The sequence below is a fragment of the Lepidochelys olivacea genome (genome assembly GCF_965140295.1).
Source record: "Lepidochelys olivacea isolate rLepOli2 genome assembly, chromosome: 8".
Classification (NCBI taxonomy): domain Eukaryota; kingdom Metazoa; phylum Chordata; order Testudines; family Cheloniidae; genus Lepidochelys; species Lepidochelys olivacea.
This window is the reverse complement of record NC_140418.1, coordinates 217,027-243,705: the sequence shown is the minus strand read 5'-3', so window position 1 is coordinate 243,705 and position 26,679 is coordinate 217,027. Positions and strand designations below refer to the sequence as shown.

General features: G+C 45.4%; 1 protein-coding gene across 3 annotated transcripts in view; it reads left to right on the top strand.

Annotated features, from left to right (window-relative positions):
• KDM3B (lysine demethylase 3B) overlaps positions 1 to 26,679 on the top strand; it is a 135,948-nt gene that overhangs the window by 81,334 nt on the left and 27,935 nt on the right. For all 3 annotated transcript variants that reach the window (XM_084636645.1, XM_084636644.1, XM_084636643.1), the window contains exons 10-15: positions 6,044 to 6,258; positions 10,580 to 10,732; positions 15,789 to 15,896; positions 16,495 to 16,622; positions 19,877 to 20,156; positions 21,367 to 21,623. In XM_084636645.1, coding sequence (XP_084492771.1) covers positions 6,044 to 6,258; positions 10,580 to 10,732; positions 15,789 to 15,896; positions 16,495 to 16,622; positions 19,877 to 20,156; positions 21,367 to 21,623 — 1,141 coding nt within the window. The remainder of the gene's footprint in view (positions 1 to 6,043; positions 6,259 to 10,579; positions 10,733 to 15,788; positions 15,897 to 16,494; positions 16,623 to 19,876; positions 20,157 to 21,366; positions 21,624 to 26,679) is intronic.

Sequence of the window (26,679 nt, the reverse complement as noted above, 5' to 3'; positions counted from 1 at the left end):
GAAGTAATTCTTCTTCTCGAATCATAGAATATCAGGGTTGGAAGGGACCTCAGGAGATCATCTAGTCCAACCCCCCTGCTCAAAGCAGGACCAATCCCCAACTAAATCATCCTAGCCAGGGCTTTGTCAAGCCTGACCTTAAAAATTCCTAAGGAAGGAGATTCCACCACCTCCCTAGGTAACGCATTCCAGTGTTTCACCACCCTCCTAGTGAAAAAGTTTTTCCTAATATCCAACCTAAACCTCCCCCACTGCAACTTGAGACCATTACTTCTTGTTCTGTCATCAGCTACTACTGGGAACAGTCTAGAGCCATCCTCTTTGGAATCCCCTTTCAGATAGTTGAAAGCAGCTATCAAATCCCCCCTCATTCTTCTCTTCTGCAGGCTAAACAATCCCAGTTCCCTCAGCCTCTCCTCATAAGTCATGTGTTCCAGTCCCCTAATCATTTTTGCTGCCCTCCGCTGGACTCTTTCCAATTTTTCCACATCCTTCTTGTAGTGTGGGGCCCAAAACTGGACACACTACTCCAGATGAAGCCTCACCAGTGTCGAGTAGAGGGGTCCCTCGATCTGCTGGCAATGCCCCTATATATACATCCCAAAATGCCATTGGCCTTCTTGGCAACAAGGACACACTGGTGACTCATATCCTGCTTCTCGTCCACTGTAACCCCTAGGTCCCTTTCTGCAGAACTGCTGCCGAGCCATTCGGTCCCTAGTCTGTAGCAGTGCATTGGATTCTTCCGTACTAAGTGCAGGACTCTGCCCTTGTCCTTGTTGAACCTCATCAGATTTCTTTTGGCCCAATCCTCCAATTTGTCTATGGCCCTCTGTATCCTATCCCTGCCCTCCAGCGTATCTACCTCTCCTCCCAGTTTAGTGTCATCTGCAAACTTGCTGAGGGTGCAATCCACATCATCCTCCAGATCACTTATGCAGATATTGAACAAAACCGGCCCCAGGACCGACCCTTGGGGCACTCCACTTGATACCGGCTGTCAACTAGACATGGAGCCATTGATCACTACCCGTTGGTGAAAACATGGTGACTGTTCCTGATCACTTTCCTCTCCTCTAAGGGCTTCAGAATTGATTCCTTGAGGACCTGCTCCATGATTTTTCCAGGGACTGAGGTGAGGCTGACTGGCCTGTAATTCTCAGGATCCTCCTTCTTCCCCTTTTTAAAGATGGGCACTACATTAGCCTTTTTCCAGTCTTCTGGGACTTCCCCTGATCGCCATGAGTTTTCAAAAATAATGGCCAATGGCTCTGCAATCACATCCGCCAACTCCTTTTGCACTCTCTGATGCAGCGCATCCGGCCCCATGGAGTTGTGCTCGTCCAGCTTTTCTAAATAGTCCCTAGCCACTTCTTACTCCACAGAGGGCTGGTCACCTCCTCCCCATGCTGTGCTGCCCAGTGCAGTAGTCTGGGAGCTGACCTTGTTCATGAAGACAGAGGCAAAAAAAGTATTGAGTACATTAGCTTTTTCCACATCCTCTGTCACTAGGTTGCCTCCCTCATTCAGTAAGGGGCCCACGCTTTCCTTGACTTTCTTCTTGTTGCCAACATACCTGAAGAAACCCTTCTTGTTACTCTTAACATCTCTTGCTAGCTGCAACTCCAGGTGTGATCTGGCCTTCCTGATTTCACTCCTGCATCCCCGAGCAATATTTTTATACTCTTCCCTGGTCATTTGTCCAATCTGCCACTTCTTGTAAGCTTCTTTTTTGTGTTCAAGATCAGCAAGGATTTCACTGTTAAGCCAAGCTGGTCGCCTGCCATATTTACTATTCTTTCTACACATTGGGATGGTTTGTCACTGTAACCTCAATAAGGATTCTTTAAAATATAGCCAGCTGTCCTGGACTCCTTTCCTTTATGCATCCGATGAAGTGAGCTGTAGCTTATGAAAGCTTATGCACAAATAAATTAGTTAGTCTCTAAGGTGCCACAAGTACTCCTTTTATTTTTCCCCCCTCATGTTATTCTCCCAGGGGATCCTGCCCATCAGTTCCCTGAGGGAGTCAAAGTCCAGGGTCCGTATTCTGCTGCTCTCCTTTCTTCCCTGTGTGAGGATCCTGAACTCTACCATCTCATGGTCACTGCCTCCCAGGTTCTCATCCACTTTAGTTTCCCCTACTAATTCTTCCCAGTTTGTGAGCAGCAGGTCAAGAAGAGCTCTGCCCCTAGTTTGTTCCTCCAGCACTTGCACCAGGAAATTGTCCCCTATCCTTTCCAAAAACTTCTTGGATTGTCTGTGCACCGCTATATTGCTCTCCCAGCAGATATCCGGGTTATTGACATCTCCTATGAGAACCAGGGCATGCGATCTAGTCACTTCTGTGAGTTGCTGGAAAAAAGCCTCGTTCACCTCATCCCCCTGGTCCGGTGGTCTATAGCAGACTCCCACCACGACATCACCCTTGTTGCTCACATTTCTAAACTTAATCCAGAGACACTTAGGTTTTTCTGCAGTTTCATACTTGAGCTCTGAGCAGTCATACTGCTCCCTTACATACAGGGCAACTCCCCCCACCTTTTCTGCCCTGCCTGTCCTTCCTGAACAGTTTATATCCATCCATGACAGTACTCCAGTCATGTGAGTTATCCCACCAAGTCTCTGTTATTCCAATCACATCATAATTCCTTGACTGTGCCAGGACCTCCAGTTCTCCCTGCTTGTTTCCCAGGCTTCTTTCCTTTGTGTATAGGCACTTGAGAGAACTCACTGATCGTCCCTCATTCTCAGTATGAGGTAGGAGCCCTCTCCTCACAGACGTTCCTGCCTGTGCTTCCTCCCGGTATCCTGCTTGCCCACGTACCTCAGGGCTTTGGTCTCCTTCCCCTGGTGAACCTAGTTTAAAGCCCTCCTCACTAGGTTAGCCAGCCTGCTTGCAAAGATGCTCTTCCCTCTCTTCGTTAGGTGGAGCCTGTCTCTGGCTAGCACTCCTCCTTCTTGGAACACCATTCCATGGTCAAAGAATCCAAAGCCGTCTCTCCGACACCATCTGCGTAGCCATTCGTTGACTTCCACGATTTGACGGTCTCTACCCAGTCCTTTTCCTTCCATGGGGAGGATGGACGAGAAGACCACTTGCACCTCAGACTCCTTTATCCTTCTTCCCAGAGCCATGTAGTCCACAGTGATCCGCTCAAGGTCATTCCTGGCAGTATCATTGGTGCCCACGTGGAGAAGCAGGAAGGGGTAGTGATCCGATGGCTTGATGAGTCTCTGCAGTCTCTCCATCACATCGTGAATCCTAGCTCCTGTCAAGCAGCAGACTTCTTGGTTTTCCCAGTTGGGGCGGCAGATAGATGACTCAGTCCCCCTGAGGAGAGAGTCCCTGACCACCACCACCACCCACCTCCTTCTCTTGGGAGCGGTGATCGTGGAACCCCCAACCCCAGGACAGTGCATCTCATGCCTTCCAATCGGCGGAGTCTCCTTCTGTTCCCTTCCCTCAGACGTATCATCTAGTCCACTCTCTGCATTAGTACCTGTGGAGAGAACATGAAACGGTTACTTACCTCTATCTGCGTTGCTGGTACATGGACACTCCCCTTTCTTCTTCTGGGGGTCACATGCTGCCAAATTTCTTCACCGTCCTCCTGTCCCCGCTGCGCAGCCTGCTCTGAATCTTCAGGACATTATGCCCATAGAAGCATATCCTGACGTCTGTCCAGGAAATCTTCAGTTTCTCTTATGCAATGCAGGGTCGATACCTGTTGCTCCAGACCTTGAACCTTCTCTTCCAATATGGAGACCAGCTTGCGCTTTGTACAGACAAAGTCGCTTCTGTCCTCTGGAAGAAAGACAAGCATGGCACATCCAGTGCAGGTCACAACAGCTGAACACCCCCCATCCATATTACCTTCCTTCTACAAGCTCACTCAGGAGTTGTAGTAACTACTCAGAGAAGCCGGCAAGATGTAAGCCTCGGCAGGCTCTCCCCAGGCGAACTCCCAGGCAAACTCCCTCTGTTAGCCGCTCTTCTGTTAGCTGCTCAGCTGGCTCGCAGCTGACTGGCTTTTATACAGTCAGGCCCACTCAAGGCTCACCTGGAACAAAGCACTCCCAATTCACACTTTTCAAACCACCAATCAAGCACACTCCATACTGATAAGGCCTCAACAGGAGTATTGTGTCCAGTTCTGGGTGCAACATTTCAGGAAAGATGTGGACAAATTAGAGAGAGTCCAGAGAAGAGCAACAAAAATGATTAAAGGTTGAGAAAACATGACCTATGAAGGAAGATTGAAAAAAATGGGTTTGTTTAGTCTGAAGAAGAGAAGACTGAGAGGGGGACATAATAGTTTTCAAGTACATAAAAGGTTGTTACAAGGAGGAGAGAGGAAAAATTCTTCTCTTTAACGTCTGAGGATAGGACAAGAAGCAATGGGCTTATATTGCAGTAAGGGTGGTTTAGGTTGGACATTAGGAAAAACTTCCTATCAGGGTGGTTAAGCTCTGGAATAAAAGTGTCCAGAGAGGTTGTGGAATCTCCATCATTGGAGATTTTTAAGAGCAGGTTAGACAAACATCTGTCAGGGATGGTCTAGATAATACTTATTCCTGCCATGAGTGCAGGGGACTGGACTATACCTCTCAAGGTTCCTTCCAGTCCTATGATTCTATCTTGAACAACAGTTAAGGAAGGTTAGAACATAAGAATGGCCATACTGGGTCAGACCAAAGGTCCATTCAGCCCAGTATCCTGTCTACCGACCAGGGGCCAATTCCAGGTGCCCCAGAGGGAGTGAACTTAACAGGTGGTGATCGAGTGATCTCTCTCCTGCCATTCGTTTCCACCCTCTGACGAACAGAGGCTAGGGACACCATTCCTTACCCACTCTGGCTAATAGCCATTAATGGACTTAACCTCCATGAATTTATCCAGTTCTCTTTAGTTAGTAACCAGTTTGGTTTGGTTTGGTTTTGTTGGGGGGATGGTTGGGGGAGAGGTGGTGCTTTATGTCTCTCCCTTCATTGGTTTTAAAACTAAATTGGTACAAGGGTGAGAAGTTAGATTGACACTCTGGAGAAATAAGCTCTCCTCTTAGAGAGTTCAGCAGAAGTTCAAGCTTCCTTGATATAACATGGTCCCCCTGCCAGATGTACGTCAACTTTGATCTGGGGGGCTTCCTCTGTGACTGAAGAGTAGTTCTTCCTCTGACAACTGGCACTGGTTTTTGCTGAGACTGGTGGCATGTATGGTGGATATTTTGCATGTCCAGTATAAGCCAGACTGAGATCAGTTCTAACATGTCAGCCATTGAAACAGTTGTCAAGTTACATCAACTTTGTCCCTGGGGACCACATTTTTAAAGGTATTTGGTATAGCTGCACTCAGCTTTGCAATGCTGAAGTCTCGTTTTTCTAAAAAGGGATTTAGGCATTTAGGAGCTGAAATCCTATTGATAATGCCTAATTCCCGTTAGAAAATGAGACTTAGGCTTCTAAGTCAGTTAGGCATTGTAACGCTGAGTGCAGCAACACCTAAATACCTTTAAAAATCTGGGCCTAACAGTGTAGGCTAACTTTGAGTTAGTAGGGAAAGGCTCTGTATCCTATTCCCAATTCCTGATTTTTTTTTTTTCCCCCTGTTCCCCTACAGTATTTTTTCAGAATCTAGGAAATAACTTGTGTTAAGAGTCACAATGGAGAACAGTGCACAGGACTTTAGATACTGTCACCTACCAGACCAGATAAATCCAGATGACTTTTATCACTGTGATCCCTTGACACTTTTCAGTACTGTTATTTCCCAAACCTGAATCATTTTCCTTACGTAGAGCTCCCCATCACCACTTGCTTGTAAGGGATGGATCCATTTCCTAATAGCTGTCTACTGCCATTGCCTTCACATAACCTGCTGTGCCTTTCTGGGTATAGATATGAATTGCACTGGTTGAAGAGTATAGGTGTAGAAGAAACCTTTCTTCTCCTTTCTGGGTGCATGTTGTGACTTGGATGGCTGCAGAAGGTAGATAGCAACCATTGTGCTTCTTGTTGACTAGCTTATACTGTTTTGTTTCAGACTGATATTTACTCGGAAAGGTATCCTACGAGTGGAGGGATTCTTAAATCCCCAGCAGAGTGACCCTGATGCCATGAGCCTGTGGATTCCGTCATCTTCCCCTGCAGAGGGTATTGACCTGGAGACCTCTAAATATATCCTGGCCAATGTTGGGGACCAGTTCTGCCAACTTGTTATGTCTGAGAAGGAGGCAATGATGATGGTGGAGCCACACCGTAAGCTGTTGTTGGTTTTACTCCTTTTAGTAATGTCTGTACAGTACAGTGGAATGGGACTGAAGCAGGGCTGTCAAGCGATTAAACATAATAGAATACCATTTATTTAAATATTTTGGGATGTTTTCTACATTTTCAAATCTATTGATTTCAATTACAACACACAATACAAAGTGTACAGAGCTCACTTCATATTTATTTTTGATATGTATTTGGACTGTAAAAAAACAAAAAAATAGTATTTTTCAATTAATCTAATATAAGTCCTGTAGGGCAATCTCTTTATCATGAAAGTTGAACTTACAAATGTAGAATTATGTACAAAAAGCTGCATTCAAAAATAAAATAATGCAAAACTTTAGAGCCTGTAAGTCCCCTCAGACCTACTTCTTGTTTGGCCAATTGCTCAGACAAACAGGTTTGTTTACATTTGAAGGAGATAATGCTGCATGCTTCTTGTTTACATTGTCACCTGAAAGTGAGAACAGGCATTCTCATGGCACTGTTGTAACCGGCGTTGCAAAATATTTATGTGCCAGAAGTGCTAAAGATTCCTGTGTCCCTTCATGTGTCAACCACCATTCCAGGGGACGTGTTCTGCTGTGACGGGTTCTGCTCGATAACAGTCCAAAGCAGTGCAGACTGACGCATGTTCATTTTCATTATCTGAGTCAGATGCCACCAGCAGAAAGTTCATTTTCTTTTTTGGTGGTTCGGGTTCTGTAACTTCTGCATTGGAGTGTTGCTCTTTCAAGACTTCTGAAAGTATGCGCCACACCTTGTCCTTCCCAGATTTTGGAAGGCACTTCAGATTCTTAAACCTTGGGTCGAGTGCTGAGCTATCTTTAGAAATCTCACATTGGTATCTTCTTTACATTTTGTGAAATCTGCTGTGAAAGTGTTCTTAAAACAAATGTGCTGGGTCATCATCCAAGACTGCTGTAACATGAAATATATGGCAGACTTCAGGTAAAGCAGCAGGAGGCATACAATTTCCCCCCCAAGGAGTTCAGTCACAAATTTAATTAATGCATTATTTTTTTAACAAGCATCATCAGCATGGAAGCTTGTCCTCTGGAATGGTGACCAAAGCATGAAGGACCGTAAGAATGTTTAGCATATCTGGCACATAAATACTTTGTAATGCCGGCTACAAAACTGCATGCAAATGCCTGTTCTCACTTTCTGGTGACACTGTAAATAAGAAAAAGGCAGCATTATCTCCTGGAAATGTAAACAAACTTGTTTGTCTTAGCGATTGGCTGAAAACGAAGTAGGACTGAGTGGTCTTTTAGGCTCTGAAGTTTTACATTGTTTCGTTTTTGAGTGCAGTTATGTAAAAAAACCAACCAAACAAAAAAAACCCCTGGGATGTCTGTGTGTTTGTTTGCCAAATTGCACATCTCTAGTTGTAAACTTTCAACTGCATGTGCTCAGAATACATTTGTCAAACCTTCATCAAAACCAATTAATTTCAAGCATAGCAAAATCGCAAAGTTCCTAATAAGCTCTGTTCAGGGGTTCAGCATCCAAATGTTAAGATGCTTTGATTCAACCCTGCCAGAATGTACTTAAACACTTTTTCCTCTGCATTAAGAAAGAAAGTGTAACTTTCCTTAACTCAGATGGTTCAAAATTTTCTTCACACTTACAAAATCAACTTTACATTTTGGCAGAAACCATGAACAGAAAGCCTTCCTGTTGAAAAAAATTTCTTTAAGAAATTGCATATGTGAAAAACGGGAAACAATATTTTTGTAATTAAATATATTTTCTGTTTAAGAGTTAGTAAGAACCAGTGGGTTTTCTCTGACTTTGCAACTCTTTTACATAATTTTTCAGCATGGATGTTGTGAATGTTATCTAGATTTAAATTGTTCCAATTTTGAAAAAGGCAAACTAAATTCTTTGACAAACCTACCAACATTTACAAACTGTAATCCTACAGATTTTAGTTGATATTTACATGAATTCAGATAAATACTCATGAATTTTGATACATATTAGCAGTTTCACACCCATGCCCGCCTTATATGCCTATTGTATGTGCTCCCCAGATACTGTTAATTCTTTAGTCACCCATCCACTGGTTCCGTGTGCACGCACACCCCCAGACCTGCTAATTTTATGGCTTTTCCACACACACCTCTAGTTTGTGGGGAAATCTCTGCCAATTGGCTGCCTTTCCCCTACCACAGGGTCCTAGTGCCCCCCAGCTCCACTGCCAGGGCAGACTGACTGAGCCTGCCCTTCCCCCTCAGACCCTTCCCTTTTCCGGCAGGACCCTCCACCAGCACAGGGGGCCCCCTGCCCTCAGTCACCACTTCTGCCCCATGCTGGGCAAGGAGGCAGCCCCATCCCTCACCCCCAGTGAGGCTACAGTCAGGGGTAACAGCAGGGGAGGAGGTGCACGCAGCACCCACAACGGGGGAGGCGAGGGAGATTCCTGGACCTGAGAGGGTTCCTAGGAGTACATTCAGTGATAGTGGTGGGGGTGAGTGTGCTGCTGGGGGAGCAGGAAAGGGGGGCTCCTCCCTCAGAGCTCACTGCTGCTGGCAGGGAAAGGGCTGGGGGGAGTCCTCTCCGGCCCCTGTCCCGGAGCAGTCTGCCTGTACCCCAAACTCATCCCCAGCCCTGCCTCACCCCAGAGCCCACACTCCCAGCCAGATCTTTCACCACCCCACCACACCCTCAATCCTCTGCCCGAGCCCCCTCCAACACCACAAACCCCTCATCTCCAGTCCCAGCCAGGGCCCTCATCCCCTTGCACCGCAACCCTCTGCCCCAGCCCTGAGTGTCTCTAACCCCTCAGCCCCACCACAGTGCCCTCACCCCCCACACTCCTCCTCTCACCCTGAGCCCCTCCGACACCCCAAACCCCTCATTCCCAGCCCCAGACAAAGCCCTCACCCCCTACACCCCTACTCTTGCCCTGAGCCCCTTCCATACCCCAAACCCCTCATCTGCAGCCTCACCCCACAGCCCTCACCCCTGCACCCCCTCCCATCCCCAAACTCCCTCCCAGAGCCTTGGGCAGGTGGGGGGCAGAGTTGGGGCGGGTTCTGGGCACCACCAGAATTTCTACAAACCTGTCGCCCCTCCTGGTGAAGTACTCATTCTGTTAATACCTAATAGACTCTCAGATCAACTCCCCACCTTTCTCTGGATCTTCCTGCCTCTGCTTTCACTAGCAACAATGAAGAGAGTGAAAATACTGCTGCCTCTTGTCTCATTAGAGAAATTGTTGCCTAACCAGTGAGGTCCCAGTCAGTGGGTAAGGTTCCTGGAGTGCTCCTCTACCCCCCCCCCCCTTGAAAATCCAACAACAACAATCCAAGCCTGAAACAAATGTGTTGCTGTCTGGTGGCTCCCCTCCTCTCCTCCACCCCCCAAGTCTCTGCCCTCATGCATTGCCTTTGATATGCTGCCCAGTCCCCTCACATTTCTCTGCTCTAGTGTGAAGGCCTGTATCCTCCCATCCTGCTATCTTTAGGGGGTGCCCCGTTGTGCAGCCCCCATCCAAGAAGAACTCCAGGATCTTCAGGGGAAGGGACATGCCTCTTCCCACACCCAACAGGGCCTGGCTTGGCTGACAGACTGAGCTATGCTAGATCCAGCTCTGCCAGTGCAAGGAGAAGATCCGTTCCTTGGTGATATAGGTGTTTAACCCATTACATGCGTATATGCAGAGGATGGCCATAGCGGAAAGGGGAAAAGTAGCCAATTGGAGGGAATATTCCCTACAGATCTGTCAGTCTGAAAACCCAGGAAGCTGGTAGGTCTATGATAAATTACTAAAATCATATGCTTGTCATCTATAGAGGTCTTTAAAACTTTATTTACAGATAGTAATTAATATAAGGTTTTCTAGTTTCACAGAAGTTTCTGTAAGTTCTCTTATACCTTTTGCTGAAACTCTGTGTGGATCACACAAAATACCCCTGTGCTTCTTACAACTCTTGGAGGCTTGTTTTTTTCCCCTTTTCCAATGGTAGAAATAAGTGTCACAAGATCAGTACTGCAGATGTCAAACTGTTCTGTCCCAAACTCCCCTCAGGAAGTCTCGTCTCAATGAATGGTTCTATCTGCGGTGCTTCTAAGATATTTCCAAATTCACTTGGGAGAAATGGAATTAAAGCACTGTATTTGAAGCTTTTCCTGCCCGCAGGTCTCTTTCAGTACTCCCAAATAGCTTTTGCGTATAGACATACTCCGGTGAAGACTGTCCTGTGCTTGAAGATAGCAAGTGGGGTTACGCACTGGGCTGTACAATCCGTTATCCAAGCGTTCATTCCTGAAATGTTCCTCCTTTTCTTTGTAGAGAAAGTAGCCTGGAAGCGAGCTGTCCGTGGTGTGAGGGAGATGTGCGATGTATGTGAGACAACCCTCTTCAATATTCATTGGGTTTGTCGCAAATGTGGTTTTGGAGTCTGTCTGGACTGTTATCGACTGAGGAAGAACCGTCCACGTAGCGGTGAGTACCAGATTTGTCCACACCCCTTTAACTGGCTAGTTTCCAGGTAAAAAACTCCTGAGAGCTAGCTGGAGTTTTTAAGGGTGAGTTAGGGAGTACTGACGTGAGAGGTTGGAGGGGTTTGACAGTGGGGGAGGTTTTTTCTGTTCTGTTCTGCCCTGTACTCCCCTGTTGTCACCCTGTCTTCACTGTTCTTCAAGTGCTTGCTCATGTTGATTCCAAGTAGGTGTGCATGCACTGCGTTCACAGTCGTTGGAAGGTTTTTCCCCTAGTGGCACCTGTTGGGTCGGGTGTGGAGACTCCTGGAATCGAGTCTTCATGGCGGTGTATATAGGTCCTTGCCAACCTACCGCCTCTTCAGTTCCTTACTGCCAGTGACAGTTGGAGCTGCGTGTCTCTCTTGCCTTGGCGAGCATTTTCCCTAGTGATCTGACTTTTGATTATCCTGTAGTTAAGTAGTAGTTAGTTAAGTAGAAGTGGGGGGCTTCCCCCCCTTGGGCTCCAGGAGCATGCTTCAATCCCAAGGGTTTAAGCCATGCGACACCTGCCACAAGCCAATGCCAACAGGGGACCCCACGACTCCTGCCCTAAGTGTCTTGGGGAGGCACATCAGATCAGATCACTGCAAGATGTGCAAAGGGTTCCACCCAAGAACAAGAAGGAAAGGTACTTCAGGCTCTAAGAACTCCTTACAGAGGCAGCTCTCTGTCCCCAGCCGGCTCTGGGCCAGCAGGAGGCTGCACTGAGCACCTCCATGTGGAGCGCTCCGGCCTCCGTTAAAGAAACAGCACCGAGGAAGGACTCTAGGCATAGAGCCCCTCAGCACTGTCACTGCCCGATGCTGAAGCCCGCGGAGGCAACACAGCACCACTTGGGCTCACTGGTGCCACATAAGCGGCACAAGAAGACCGATAGAGGGCGCTCGCCCACGGTGACAGCAGCTGGGTCTAACAGCACCACCGTGCAGGGGCATCTGGTGCTGGTCTCTCAGGAGCCAGCACTATTGACTTTGGGCCTGCAAAGGGGTCCGGCGAGTCCGATGCTTTGGGTTTCTCCTGCTAGAGTGTGCCATGTGGAGGAGCTGGAGCTCCCTTTCACGCCGAACACATTTGAGGCGGCAAGGGGCTTGATTGCCATGACGGCTCCACAGTCCTCCAGCACTGCAAGGTGCAGCGATGATGAGGCACCGCTTGCCTTCTCTGCTTGGCACCGCCATGGTCTCCGCACTCAGGTTCCTCATCGTTGGACTCGGAGGTGGGTTCCTACTATGCTAGGCGCAGTCGGCACCGATCGGCGCGGCAGCACCACAGGCAGCAGGTGGGGATGGTGGTGTGCAGGTGCAATGGCTTTTCGGGACCCCGTGGTCATACCACCAGACCCAGGGCACTTTACTCCAGGGACTCAGTCTGTAATGGCAGAAGGACGCGCCCCTATACCACCTCTGCACTGTCCCTCACCTCAAGGCAACGAGTCCTCTCTTTTCATGGTGCAGAGCCCCGTCCAGGTCCTGGCTCCACCATGGGCACCAAGGCCACTGTCGGTGCTGAACAGCATGGCACTGAGCAGGATGCATCCAGAGGGACAAGAGGGCCTGGTACCATCTAGGACTTAGTCATCATCCTCGCCAGATGAGATGGTGGCGGGTCTTCGTCCTCTGGGCTGTCCCCCAGTGATGATAGAGCGCAGCAGGAACTGTTGTGCAGGGTCACCCATAACATGGGGCTACAGGCCGAGGAGGTGGTCGAGTCTGAGGTCCCCATGGTGGACACACTAACCCCTGAGGAGCCATCAAGAGTGGCACTGCCATGCATTAAAACGATCCAAGCCACTACGATTACTTTGTGGCAGACTCTTGCCTCATTCCTCTCACAGCTGTGGGGGTGGAGAGGAAGTGATTCTGATGCCCCGTTCGCACCATTCTTGACCGCCGCATTGGAGCAACAGCTGATGGCACCGACAACACCGGCCTTGGTGCGCGAAGTGTACTTGGAGATCGGGGTAGAGGAGCGAGTGTGCACCCCAAAACCCCCTTCCCTCGGGGCCTACCCCGGTGGTCCAGTCCTCAGCCTCATCCCCGGACAAGGTGGTGGCGGGGCCCTTGAGTGCCAGCCTGCCAGAGGACTTCAGAGAGCACCAGGCCCTGCTTCGATGGATGGCTGAGAAGTGATGAGCCTGGAGGTACAGGAGATGGCCGAACAGGCAGACACCCTGTTCAGCGTGCTCTTGGCATCTACTCCTGCCCGTGTTGCAGGTGCATGATGGGAGTCTTAAAAATAGCCAAGGCCCTCTGGCAAACCCCATCATCCATGCCTCCCAGCCAGGGGGTTCGAATATTTGTAAACCCACCTCACTGGTCCTCTCTGCGGCCAAAGAGAAGGACAAACGGGCACACTAGTTCAACCCCCAAAAATAGAGGCCAACAGACTGGACCTTTTTGGGAGGAAAATTTATTCCACAGCCAGCCTTGAGTTCCGGGTGGCAAACTACAAGGCTTTTTTGGGCAGATACAACTTGGGACTCCCTCCATAAGTTCAAGGAGTCCTTGGCCCAGGAGTTTGGTACCCTGGTGAAGGAGGGTACTGCAGCAGTGAGGTGCTGACTTGCTGGCTAGGGTGGTTGCATCGGTGGCGGTCATGAGGTGCCGCTCCTGGCTTCCAACTGCTGGCCTGTTGCGGGAAATGCCGGTCTCAAGTCAAGATCTTCCATTTGATGAGAATGGTCTCTTTGCACAGCAGACTGATGCAAGGCTGCATGGCCTAAAGGAACTCTGGCCACCCTTTGCTCTGTGGGTCTGCATATGCCACAATCAGCGAGGAAGCTGTTCCGGCTGCTGCCAAGGCTTTTTGGTTGCCTGGACAGGGGTCTGCAAGGAGAAAGGGATAGAGACATGAGCTTTAGTCATCATCATCCTTCCTCCTCCCACTCACCCATGCACCCCAGCCTGGCAAAGCATCCTGGGGGCCAGAAGCACTCATTTTGAAGGTGTTCTTGAGGTGCGTCCCATTCAACTCCCCAGATCCACCTTGTTCTTTCATCAGTGTCTTTGTCCCTACCATTCGGTCTGGTTGTAGGTCACCTCAGATCACTAGGTGCTAGAGACAGTATCCCAGGGTTACACCTTGCAATTATCGGCTGCCATTCCCTCCCATCCCACCCCCTTCCTTGTCCCTCTTCAGTGACCCTTCTCACAAGCAGCTTCTCATTCAAGAGGTCAGGAGCTTCCTGCATCTGGGGGCGATGGAGGGAGTCCCTCGGGACGTGAAAGGAAAAGGGTTCTACTCCTACTTCTTAATCCCAAAAGCAAAAGATGTCCTCAGACACTTTCTGGACCTGCGACGCCTCAACAAGTCTCTCAAGAAGCTGAAGTTTTGCATGGTCTCCCTGGCCTCCATCATCCCCTCCCTGGATCCAGGAGACTGGTATGCCGCCCTTGACTTGAAGGATGATTATTTCCATATTTCAAAGTCAGACTTTTCCTTTGTTTCATAGTGAGTGGACACCATTTCCAATTCATGGCGCTGCCCTTTACCCTTTCATCACCCCCAATGGTGTTCATAAAATATATAGCACCAGTGGCTGCTTACCTGAGGTGTTGAGGGGTCCAGGTCTTCCTGTATCTCGATGATTGGATCATCAAGGGCAGGTCTCAAGAACAAGTGCAGAGGAGCCTCAAACTTTGCCACCGCACTGTTTACCCCTTTCTCCAGATCATTTATGAATAAGTTGAATAGGATTGGTCCTAGGACTGACCCTTGGGGAACGCCACTAGTTACCCCTCTCCATTCTGAAAATTTACCATTTATTCCTTCCCCTTGTTCCCTGTCTTTTAACTGGTTCTCAATCCATGAAAGGATCTTCCTTCTTATCCCATGACAACTTAATTTACATAAGAGCCTTTGGTGAGGGACCTTGTCAAAGGCTTTCTGGAAATCTAAGTACCCTGTGTCCACTGGATCCCCACATGTATGTTTGACCCCCTCAAAGAACTCTAATAGATTAGTAAGACATGATCTCCCTTTGCAGAAACCATGTTGACTTTTGTGCAACAATTTATGCTTCTCTGTGTCTGATAATTTTATTCTTTACTATTGTTTCAACTAATTTGCCCAGTACTGACGTTAGACTTACCAGTCTGTAATTGCCAGGTTCACCTCTAGAACCCTTCTTAAATATTGGCGTTACATTAGCTATTTTCCAGTCACTGGGTACAGTAGCTGATTTAAAGGACAGGTTACAAACCATAGTTAATAATTCTGCAATTTTCACATTTGAGTTCTTTCAGAACCCTTGGGTGAATGCCATCTGGTCCCGGTGACTTGTTACTGTTAAGTTTCTCAATTAATTCCAAAACCTCCTCTAGTTGCACTTCAATCTGTGACAATTCCTCAGATTTGTCACCTACAAATGACGGCTCAGGTTTGGGAATCTCCCAAACATCCTCAGCCATGAAGACTGAAGCAAAGAATTCATTTAGTTTCTCTGCAATGACTTTATCGTCTTTAAGTGCTCGTTTTGTAATTCGATCCTCCAGGGGCCCCACTGGTTGTTTAGCAGGCTTCCTGCTTCTGATGTAATTAAAAAATATTTTGTTGTTTTTGGTTTTTATTACCTTTTGAGTTTTTGGCTAGCTGTCCTTCAAACTCCTTTTTGGCTTTTTTTATTACATTTTTACATTTAATTTAATTAAATACATTTACTATTCAGGTCTTGTGTTACAGCAGCACAGCTACGGAGCTGTGGCAATGCTCTTGTAGTGCTGTAGTGCAGATGCTTTCTATAGTTACGGAAGCGGGTTTTCTATCACTGTGGTAGCTAGGTTGATGGAAGCATTCTTTTGTCAACCTAGGTGCGCCTACACCACGGGTTAGGTTAGCATAGCTATGACAAATGCACCCCCTGAGCAGTGTAGTTATGTCTATCTAAATTTTAAGTGTAAATCAGGCCTAACTTGAGCTAACTGTTGCAGTGAAGAAATACGTACAGAAACAGCCTGCTGCACTGTAAAGCCTGAGTGACTTTTGCAAGGTAGTAAATGATCTGGTTCTGTCCATTTCAGAGACAGAGGAGATTGGTGATGAGGAGGTTTTCTCATGGTTGAAGTGTGCAAAGGGGCAGTCCCATGAACCGGAGAATCTTATGCCAACACAGATCATCCCTGGAACAGGTAATACTTGAACTCCTTCCTTCTGGTTTCTAGATATCTTCTTCCCTATTTTGGGAAGCAGGAGAGGAGGCAGTGTGATAGTTTTGTTTTCTAGTTGTCTCCTTATTTGGGAAGGATCAGGGAGGAGGTAATATGGGGGAGGGGGAAGACATTCTCTTGGAGGAAGGTGTGGAGAAAGACGAAAATAGTGCAGATGAGAATGAGTTGCTAGTACAAAGTGATAAAACATATCCAGTGTGCTACTCCTAAGATTTGCAGATACAAAGCACATGACTCTTGTTTTAATTTTCAGAAGTCTTTTCAAAAGATATGAACCAAATGTAGTTTAATTTATGGGGAAGGTACTAGTGCTCTTGTCCTCTGAAGGAAAATATAAGTATTCAGTGTTATAATGGCATTTCTGACTGGATTTTGAAAGCCAGTCCTATGTGAGCATAGTTATGCAGCACTCTCTGGTTAACATATGTATCTTGATCATGAAGCCTTAAAATTAAGGATTCTTGTGACTAGGTGGAAAAATTGGTCCTGAAGTTCAGTCAAGGCCTCACTTCATAGTTTTTATGAGCATATGTACGAAAACTTGTAACTTTTTTTCTAGCTCTTTACAATATAGGAGACATGGTACATGCAGCCAGAGGCAAATGGGGAATTAAAGCCAACTGTCCATGTATTAACCGGCAGAACAAATCTGTGTTGAGACCTGCTGTCACAAATGGGATGTCACAGGTACGTGAGCTGGGAATCCATGGATAGAATTCCTGTGCTTGACCTTTGTGGACACTGGATATTGCATTCATAGATTTTAAGGCCAAAAGGGAGGGGCCATTAGAACATTTAGTCTGACCTCTGTATAACATGGCACTTAGAATCTCAGCAGTTTCCGCTGGATGCCTTGACTCAGTCAGGATTATCACTGAGCATTGCTACTTCTGGCACCCAGAAACTTGTTGAGGTGGGGAGCATGTTATACACAATCTTCGCTAGCTGGATGTCTGTGCTAGGCTTGTTTTTTATTTTGTAGAAATTTTTGTAAAAGACTTATGGTATCTCTGCCAAAACCTTGAAGGAAAGGTACATTGGGGAATATGCCAGCAATGCATTTACTTTATTTCTTATGGCTTTCTGAAATATTATGCTGATTTGACATATGTATAGATTTTGTTCTTTGATAAAATTAGCAGGATGATTATGATGTTGGGGGGCATCAAACATCCACATATAAGCAATAAAATAGCACAGCTGGGCAAAGTTTTGAGAAACAATCCTTGACACTTGAAATGGTTGACTGCTTCTTGGAATAGATCTAGAACACACAAGAAGACGCTATTCTCTACTTAATTATAAGTAACACAAATGAGTTAATTCAAGAAGGAGTAGTAGCTTGAGCCACTAATTGATAAGTGACCACATTATAATTAGGTAGGTTCAGCATCCTACAAGAAGAAAGGGTATCAAAAAGTGACACTACATTTTAAGAAGGGAGATTTCAATAAAATGAGAGAGTTAATCAAAAAGACTGTTTTACTTCCTTTACTTTAGAGGTGGCATAGATGCTACTTACAAAAATATGTCTCAAAAGGCATGTGTACTGATGAACAAAAAGGAAATGAAGAAGCCAAGGGATAAACCATTATGGCTCAATGGTACATTAGAGAGGATACTTGAGCCAAAAAAAAATCCTTCAAAATTTGAAAATCTGATCCAAGTGAAATCACTAAATATGAGCATAAATTACATCAGGAAAATGTGAGAGGAGTATTAGAAGTGCCAGACAGTATGAGGATATTGCTGAGAAGCTAAATGATTTCTTTAGTTCTTGATGTGTGGGGTGGCCCGGGAGTGCCGCAGGTGCTTTGGGGGGGCAGCAGCACGCGGCCCAGGACCTCCGCTGGTGCTGGGTGGGGTGGGGATGGTTGGCAGGGCTGGCAGGCTCCCTACCTGGCTTCGCATCTCCCTGGAAGCGGCGACATTCCCCTCCCTCAGCTCCTAGGCGGAGGCATGACCAGGCACCTCTGTGTGCTGCCTTCACCCCAAGCACCGGCTCCGCAGCTCCCAATGGCCAGGAACCACAGCCATTGAGAGCTGTGGGGGCGGCACCTGCAGGTGGAAGCAACACACAGAGCTGCCTGGTTATGCCTCCATCTAGGAGCTGAGGGATGTTGTGGCTTCCAGGGAGCCCCCCAAGGTAAGCGCCCTCACCGCATCCTGTGCTTCTGCCCCCTCCCACACCCAAACTCAAGCTGCAGCTGAGGGAGGGGAGTGTGGTGGCTCAAGACTGCCCCAGCAGCGGCCGATGTGACTGGCCCAGGGGCTGCCTGAGCTACTCAGGTGGCCCTCAGGCCAGGCGCACCAGGCACCGCAGAAGTCACGGAGATCACAGAAAGTCACGGAATCCGTGACCTCTGTGACAAACTCGCAGCCTTAGTCATGATATAGTAGTCTAACTAGCACAGTTTCTGTAAAGAAAAACTCTCTCTCTAATCTGTTAGAGTTCTCTGACTGTTTCAATACAGTTGTGGATAAAGGAGAAGCAGTTGATGTAACTAGACTTTCAAAAGACCTTTGATAAAGTCTCACTCAAGACAGGCAAGGAAAATAATCATTAATGAGAAATAAGCTACAGTACTGTCATAAGTCAGAGTGGAATTAAATAGTCAATTTTCGTCATGGCAAAAGATTAACATCAGGATGTCACAAGGTTCTGTAATAAGTCCAGTGTTTAATACATTCTTATTAATGATCTGGAAAGGGGAGTGAGTAGTCAGAGAGAAATTTTCTTGTAACAGTTATTTAGATAAGTGAGAGAAGATTGTTAGGAAGTTGAGAGAGACCTAACCACGCTAGGTGAATGGGCAGCATGGTGACAAATGAAGCTCAATGACTGCAAGTTGCAGGGAAAAAAATCAACTGTAATGGACCATACAAGGTTTTAAAATGAAATAACTCTGGAGAGGAACCTGGGTATCATTGTAGAGCTTAGTGAGGAGGCAGTGTGGTCTAATGGATAAAGCGCTGGACTGGGACTTGGGAGTCCTGGGTTCTATTCCTGACTTGGCCACTCAGGGGATAAAGATGCTTCCCTTTGAAAAGTGACTTGAGATCTACTGGTGAAAAATAGTATAAGAGATAGGCATTTATTAATATTTACAATTTGCTTAATGAAAACCCCCACTCAGTGTGCAGCTGCAGGAACGGAATGGGATTGAGAATAGTATAGAAAGTCATATGATACCTTTGTTTAAATCAGTGGATGCTGGATTAGGTGAAGTGTGGTCTGATAAGTCTGGCATTTCATATGTGCCTATGTTTTATTGCCAGTATGAAATATTTATTCAGATTTCTAAAATGTGACTATGGGCACCTATCCTGAGGTGCCTATCCCATAAAATAAAAACACAAAGTAATTCCAAAAGACTGCTCATAAATATATTCTCATGTGTTAGTGTAGCACTTAAAGACCCCAGTTAGGTATCAGAACCCCATTGTGGGGAGGTGAGAAGGGCAAAGTAACATTGAAACAATCTCAATATTTATTGGAATTGGGGCTCCACTGTGCTAGGTGATAGAGATGGATACATACAGTCCTGCCCCAGATTAACAGTATAAAATAGCATACTGAGAGCTGGAGCAGTGGACACAATAAAAATTTGTACATTGCATTACATTACATTCATTTCCAAAAATTCACTATTTTAAAATGCATTCATAAAAGTACAGATCTGATTGGTCACTGAACATTCAAATCATGAAGGTCTTTAAGCCATTTCCAGGATCTTCATGGCTTTGGAGTTAGAAAATCAATCTCAACGTTCTTTTAAGACAAAACCAGCCTCACAGCCCACCCTAGTGATAGACTATCACTATGTCATATTGTTGTCGTCTGGTTAACTCCCCCCCCTCCCCCCCCCAGTCCATCAAAAATGTAGTTTCCTCCCCAGAGTCAGCGTTTGACTGCAGCACATGTAATCTTTTGTTTTTAGCTTCCCAGTATAAATCCTGGTGCATCAGCCTCTGGAAGTGAGGGCACCTTCTCTAGTGGGGCAGGAGCAGCAGGATTGGGGCAACTAGAAATGGACACTGATCCTAAACCTGAGGCCACAGATGGAAGAACTGAGGATTCTGCGAAAATAGAGACCTCGCCAATCAGCAACCCCACTGAAACAAAATCTAGCAGGCCACTATGTCCAGAAACATCTCCCTCATCAGCCTTGCACTGGCTTGCAGATTTAGCAACACAAAAAGCAAAAGAAGAAACAAAAGGTGAGGCAAAGATCTCCCCCTTAATGTTTGGAAGCAAAGGAGTGCTGCTTGGTTACCATCCTTGGAGGGAGTCCTTAGTGCTTAGGGAAGACCAGCATCATTCGTCTGCACTTGCCTCTTTGGATCTTTTTTCTTTAAGTAGGGGTTAACCATGTAGAAACCTCCTGAAAGAGATGGAGAAATAACATACATGCAGGAGCTGGAGGGATATGGGAGCGGGGGAGGGAGGCTGGAGGGGTGGGCATATTTATCAGGTACCCATTTTGTTATGTATGCTGTCTTTTCTGTGAGACTATGTAGAAATGATCTCCTGATGTAAAGTCTGACTAACATTCCCTTCAGATAAGAATTAGTTACTTTGTGGAAACTGGTGCTAAAATTAATTCTGGTGTTTGGCTTGCATCCGATGAAGTGAGCTGTAGCTCCGGAAAGCTTATTTATGCTCAAATAAATGTGTTAGTCTCTAAGGTGCCACAAGTCCTCCTTTTCTTAATATAAAAAGTGCATTTCCTAAGCACCTAGAGGCTGAAGGTATGCTTAAGGAACTGTCAAGACTGTGACTTATTCACAAAGGCAGCATTACATTCAAGACAGGTCGGGCTAGCTCTTGTATATTGTACCTAGCTAGAAGTATGGGAATTATAGCACACAATTTTGTATTTTGTTCATGGTTATCAGTGATAGGCATTTTTTAACAATCCCAGAAAATCTCTTCTGTTTTCACTTTTCAATTTTATGTTCACAAATGTTTCCCTAGTTTTCTAGGTCAAATCAACAGTAGTGTTCTCTCTACTGCATTTAAAATCCTGCAGAAGGATTCTGTATTCATTCTGAAGAATCCAAAACTAATTTGGAAGGCAAAAGGGTCAGTTCATGAGCGTCTGATTCAAACACGAGTGCAGTTCCTTGTAAATTAAATACTTCAGGTCCAAATCATCTACTGGACCCTCCAAATTCTTAACCCACCATGATGTATTAAAGCTGTTGGTGAGGCATACTGAAACAGGATGCTTACTTTTGCCTCATCCAGTATTGTACAATATCATTCTTGAGCCTTAACATCCAGGTAAACTGTACTGTGGTTTGTCACGGGATTATAGCCATGTTATATTGAAGGATAATACTTGGACAGTTATCTTCACAGAACTTTCCCTTTTGTGGATCTTCAATGATGTTTGTCTCACCCAGTTGTGATTTTTCTTCCTTACAGAAGCTGGATCCCTGAGATCGGTGCTTAATAAAGAATCTCATTCGCCCTTTGGATTGGATTCTTTCAACTCCAGTACAAAAGTTTCTCCATTAACCCCAAAACTGTTTAATAGTCTCTTGTTGGGCCCAGTTGCATCTAGTAACAAAGCTGAAGGCTCCAGTCTCAGAGATCTGCTACACTCTGGGCCAGGAAAGCTGCCCCAGGTCCCACTAGATACGGGAATCCCTTTTCCTCCAGTCTTTTCTGCAGCTTCCACGGTGAGTAATGTTGTCTTTCCTGCCTTTCTTCCTGCAAAGGGAACTGTTCTAAGGGGAATTCCTTAGGGTCTGTCAGTTTTATCTACATTTCAACAGAATTCTTTTGGGACACATGGGTAGAAACAAAAGCATTATTTTTCAAAAGAGCTGTAAGATTTAACACAGTTGTTAGTTTTATGGGGCTTCATCTGGTGCAGTCATGGAGAAATGCTCTGAGGGAGGAGTTAGTCAGTTAGGTACTGCTTCCCCATAAAAGCCTGATTTAGAAGCAGTCTTTTCTCAGAGGTCCTGCTTTATTTAAGTCCATTTTATCTCTGGTGTTGGTTGAGGGGATCAAGCTATGGGACAAACTTCTAGAGGTGATTAGGAAAATCTAGAGTCTGGGTATCATGAGAAACAGTGCAAAACTTTCCTCCTTTAAAAATGCCTTTCTGCCCTAAGAATGACACACTACATTGACACAAAAAGAAAAGGAGTACTTGTGGCACCTTAGAGACTAACCAATTTATTTGAGCATGAGCTTTCGTGAGCTACAGCTCACTTCATCGGATGCATACCGTGGAAACCGCAGCAGACATTATAGACACACAGAGATCATGAACCAATACCTCCTCCCACCCCACTGTCCTGCTGGTAATAGCTTATCTAAAGTGATCATCAAGTTGGGCCATTTCCAGCACAAATCCAGGTTTTCTCACCCTCCACCGCCCCCCCCCCCCCCCCCCCACACACACACAAACTCACTCTCCTGCTGGTAATAGCCCATCCAAAGTGACAACTCTCTCACTTTGGATGGGCTATTACCAGCAGGAGAGTGAGTTTGTGTGTGTGTGTGGGGGGGGGGGGGGGGGTGAGAGAACCTGGATTTGTGCTGGAAATGGCCCAACTTGATGATCACTTTAGATAAGCTATTACCAGCAGGACAGTGGGGTGGGAGGAGGTATTGTTTCATGATCTCTGTGTGTCTATAATGTCTGCTGCGGTTTCCACGGTATGCATCCGATGAAGTGAGCTGTAGCTCACGAAAGCTCATGCTCAAATAAATTGGTTAGTCTCTAAGGTGCCACAAGTACTCCTTTTCTTTTTGCGAATACAGACTAACACGGCTGTTACTGTGAAACCTGTCATTATACATTGACACACACCCTTCTACCAAAAAAAAAACAACCCCAACCAACCTCTACCCCAAAAAATTAATGAAGAAAACTTAAACAATCAAAACCAAAAATGCTACCCCAACTGGACTTTTTACCCCAAAAAGAAAAGCCAGAGGTTCCATGAAATCTAGGGACTGTTGATTTTTATGTGGAATGTACTCAAATTATGCTGATGGCTGGTGGCAGACAGATAATGCAACTGAGGAACAAGGAGATACTGCCTGTCTGCTATAAATATTAGGATACTTGAACTTTTGCAGTTAGGGAAGATGCGGTCTTGACAACTTAAGTTGTTTACCTTTGGTGGAGAGAAGAATGGAATGTGTTAAAAGGGAGAGGCGTTCATTGTCACAGAAAACCAAGGCCAATAGTTGTGAATAGATTTTTAAAAGGCTCTGAAAATATTATGACACTAAGAATATATGTAGTTCTGCCGACTAAGACAATGCAGGTGATCATCACATGCGTCAAAGCAAAGGGATTGCTTCAAGGGTCAGGAAGGAATGTCCTATATTCACCCCGTTTTCCTTAACCACATACTGTCCCTAACAACACTGTGACGAGGTGCATTATGGTTTCTTCATATTCCTCAGAGAATTGGCAGTTTTCACTGCTGTTCTTCAAATGCACACATAGGGTACAGTTAAGGTTGTTTAAGTGCCTGGTAGTGATGCCATGCAGTATCCATATGATTAAGACAGTGGTTCTCAACCTTTTCCATACAGGTATTGAGCCAAGCCCCACTGACACTTAGCAATAAGGGGCACAAAATTCTGCTCCTGAAGAGAAGCATTCAGAGCAAGCCAGTGCTGGTCAGTGAAATATTCACAAGAGCAGAGCTAAATGCATCAAGAAAAATCTGTTGTTGCTTCTCTGAGCTCAAACACTCAATTAAAAACTTTGAGATGAAAGCCAATGAAGTTCAGCATGGAGTAGGAATGGCCAATGTCAAGTAATCATTTCTTTATGTAAGATATCAAAGAGGCCTGTACTAGGCTTTCCTTTATTAAAATTCACAACTTTTACAGTTTCACTTGCCATCTGCCTTGCCTCAAAAACTTCCCAGTGAATTCAACAGCGAGTCCAAATGGCTTGGAGTGCAGTCAGCAAGATTCTAGTAACAAGGTTACAGTTTTTTGTTGTAGTTTGAGCACCATTAATCCAAATACACACATCCTTGCCAGTCCAACCCTTCTGGAAGGACTGATTGTTGCAAAGCTTCAAAGACCTTTTTTCTCCCAAAGCATGTGCTCTCAGTCCACTGTAAAGCAGGCAGTTCTCATCTATGGCTTGTTCCTGCTAAGACTGTATATATGATAACTAGGGGAAAACACTCATGTAGTTTCATACAGTTGTATTGAGAAATATTGGCCCTGAAAAGTATAAACAGCTGTTCCTGAACATCTGCAGCCATGCCATGATTTTGCCAATTGACTGCATAATTGGAGGGGGAAATACCTTTGGATTGACTGGCAATAGCAGATCCCAATATAATTCTGATATTCAAGACATAGGGTGTAATCATTGTTTTCCCAGTTATGAGGGTTGGCTGCTTTCAGTACTCAGTGACGCAACGTATGATGTTTGAAGGGCTTCCTGTCCTGCAACGTGCTTGCATCTCTCCCAGCTTGGTGTAATCTGCAGATTTTATAAGCATACTCTCCATTAATGAAAATACTGAATGCTACTAGACCCAGGACTGACCCCAATATGGGACTCCACATGGTGTGCCCTCCCAATTTGACAATGAACAATTGATAAATCCTCTTTGAGTGCTGTCTTTCAACCAGTTGTGCACCCACCTTGTAGTAGTTTAATCTAGACCACACACATCCCTAGTTTGCTCACAAGAATGTCATGATGGAGTATGTCAGAAGCAATACTAAAATCAAGACTTATCACATCTACCCCTCCCCCCGCTCCCATCCACTAGGCCAGTAACCCTGTCAAAGAAGACAGTTATGTCAAACATGGTTTTCGGGGGGGGGGGGGGGGGGGGGGGGGGGGGTTCCTCTTGACAAATTCATGCTGGCTATTGCTTACTACCATATCTTCTAGGTGTTTAAGAAGTGTTTAATTTATTCCAGTTTCTTTCCAGGTATAGAAATTGAGCTGACTGGCCTAGAATTCCCTGGGTTTTCTTTGTTCCCCTTTTCAAAGATACATACTCTGTTTGCCCTTCTCCAGTCCTCTGGGGCCATACCAATCCTCCATGAGTTTTCAAAGATAATTGCTAGTGGTTCTGAGATTCTTTCAGCTAGTTCCTTAAGTACCCTAGATGAAATTTATCACGCCCTGCTGATTTTTATTTATCTAAATATTATTTAACTATCTAACTTATCTAAATAGTCTTTAACCCATTCTTTCCCTATTTTGGCTTATCTTCCTTCTTGTTAATATTGTGTTGAGTATCTGTTCGCAATTAACTGTTTTAGTGAGGACTGAAGCAAACCAGCTTTAAACACTTCTTGAAGTCATCAACTATTAGCTCACCGCCTTCATCTTTCTCTTGTTCCTAATGTATTTACAGAACCTCTTTTTGTTGTTTTCTGTCCCTGGCTAGGTGTAACTCATTTTGTGTCTTAGCCTCTCTGATTTTGTGGCTACATGCTTCTGCAATGGGAAGTTTTTTAAAAGCTATTTTGGGAGTAATGGTCTTTCTTTTATTTTAATAATTGAAATTTTCAGTTACTCCTGTTCGAAATGTCTGCCCCCTCTCACTGTTGTCAATGGGACTGAAGCCAGTGGGTACCATCAGGGAAGATGATCAGCCCCCTATGCTGTGAAAAGCTGGAGACACTCCATCCCATTGAGAACAATGAGAGAGACAAAATGTACCCTTCTCAAAATGGCCACCAACTGTGAGGGCACTTGTGGCTTTAGTCCCATTAACAATAGGAGATGTTCACCATTTTGAAAGAAGGGAGGAGTTCTTGGAATTCTCTGAAGTAGAACATTGCATTCTTCTGCTTCTGCTTAAAGAGAAAGTTTCCATTATGAAGAACAACAGAAAGAATCACCATTAATTCTGTGGGGGGAAAAAATGAACTCAGGCTGCACTATAGTGAAATGAGTAACTTTTTGGGAAGTTTGAAGAGTTTGTGGTGATCTTATTGAGATTAGGAGCTGAAAAAATCTGTCACTATGCAAAATTTATTAAAAGGCCTACTTTTAATTTTAATTCCTAATCTAATTAACAAATTTACTTATACATTCTCAGAAAATTCATTGTTACTCAAGGTAATTTTGGGGACTCTATGCTATATTTCTCATACATAAGATTAGATCATAGTCATAGAAATGTAGGACTGAAAGGGACCTCGATACGTCATCTAGTCCAGCCTCCTGAATTGAGGCAGAACTAAGTATTATCTATTCTTAAAAACTCCAGTGACAGAGACTCCATGACCTCCTTAGGTAATTTGTTCCAGTGCTTAACTACCCTTACAGTTTGGAAGTGTTTCCTAATGTCTAAACTAAATCTCCCTTGCTGCAATTTAAACCCATTACTACTTGTCCAGTTCTCAGTGGATAAGGAGATCAGTTTACCACCCTTCTCTTTCTAACAACCTTTTACATACTTGAAGATTGTTATAATGTCTCCCCTTAGTCTTTGCTTCCCCAGACTAAACAAACCCAATTTTTTCAGTCTTTCCTCATAAGTCATGTTTTCTTGACCTTTGATCATTTTTGTTGCTCTCCTCTGAACTTTCTCCAGTTTGTCCACATCTTCCTGAAGTGTGGTCGCCCAGAATTGGACACAGTACTCTAGATGAGGTCTTATTAGTGCTGAGTAGAGTGGAAGAATTATTTCTTGTCTTGCTTACAACACTCCTGCTACTACATCCCAGAATGATGTTCGCTTTTTTTGCAACAGTAACTAAGAGCATAAGAATGGC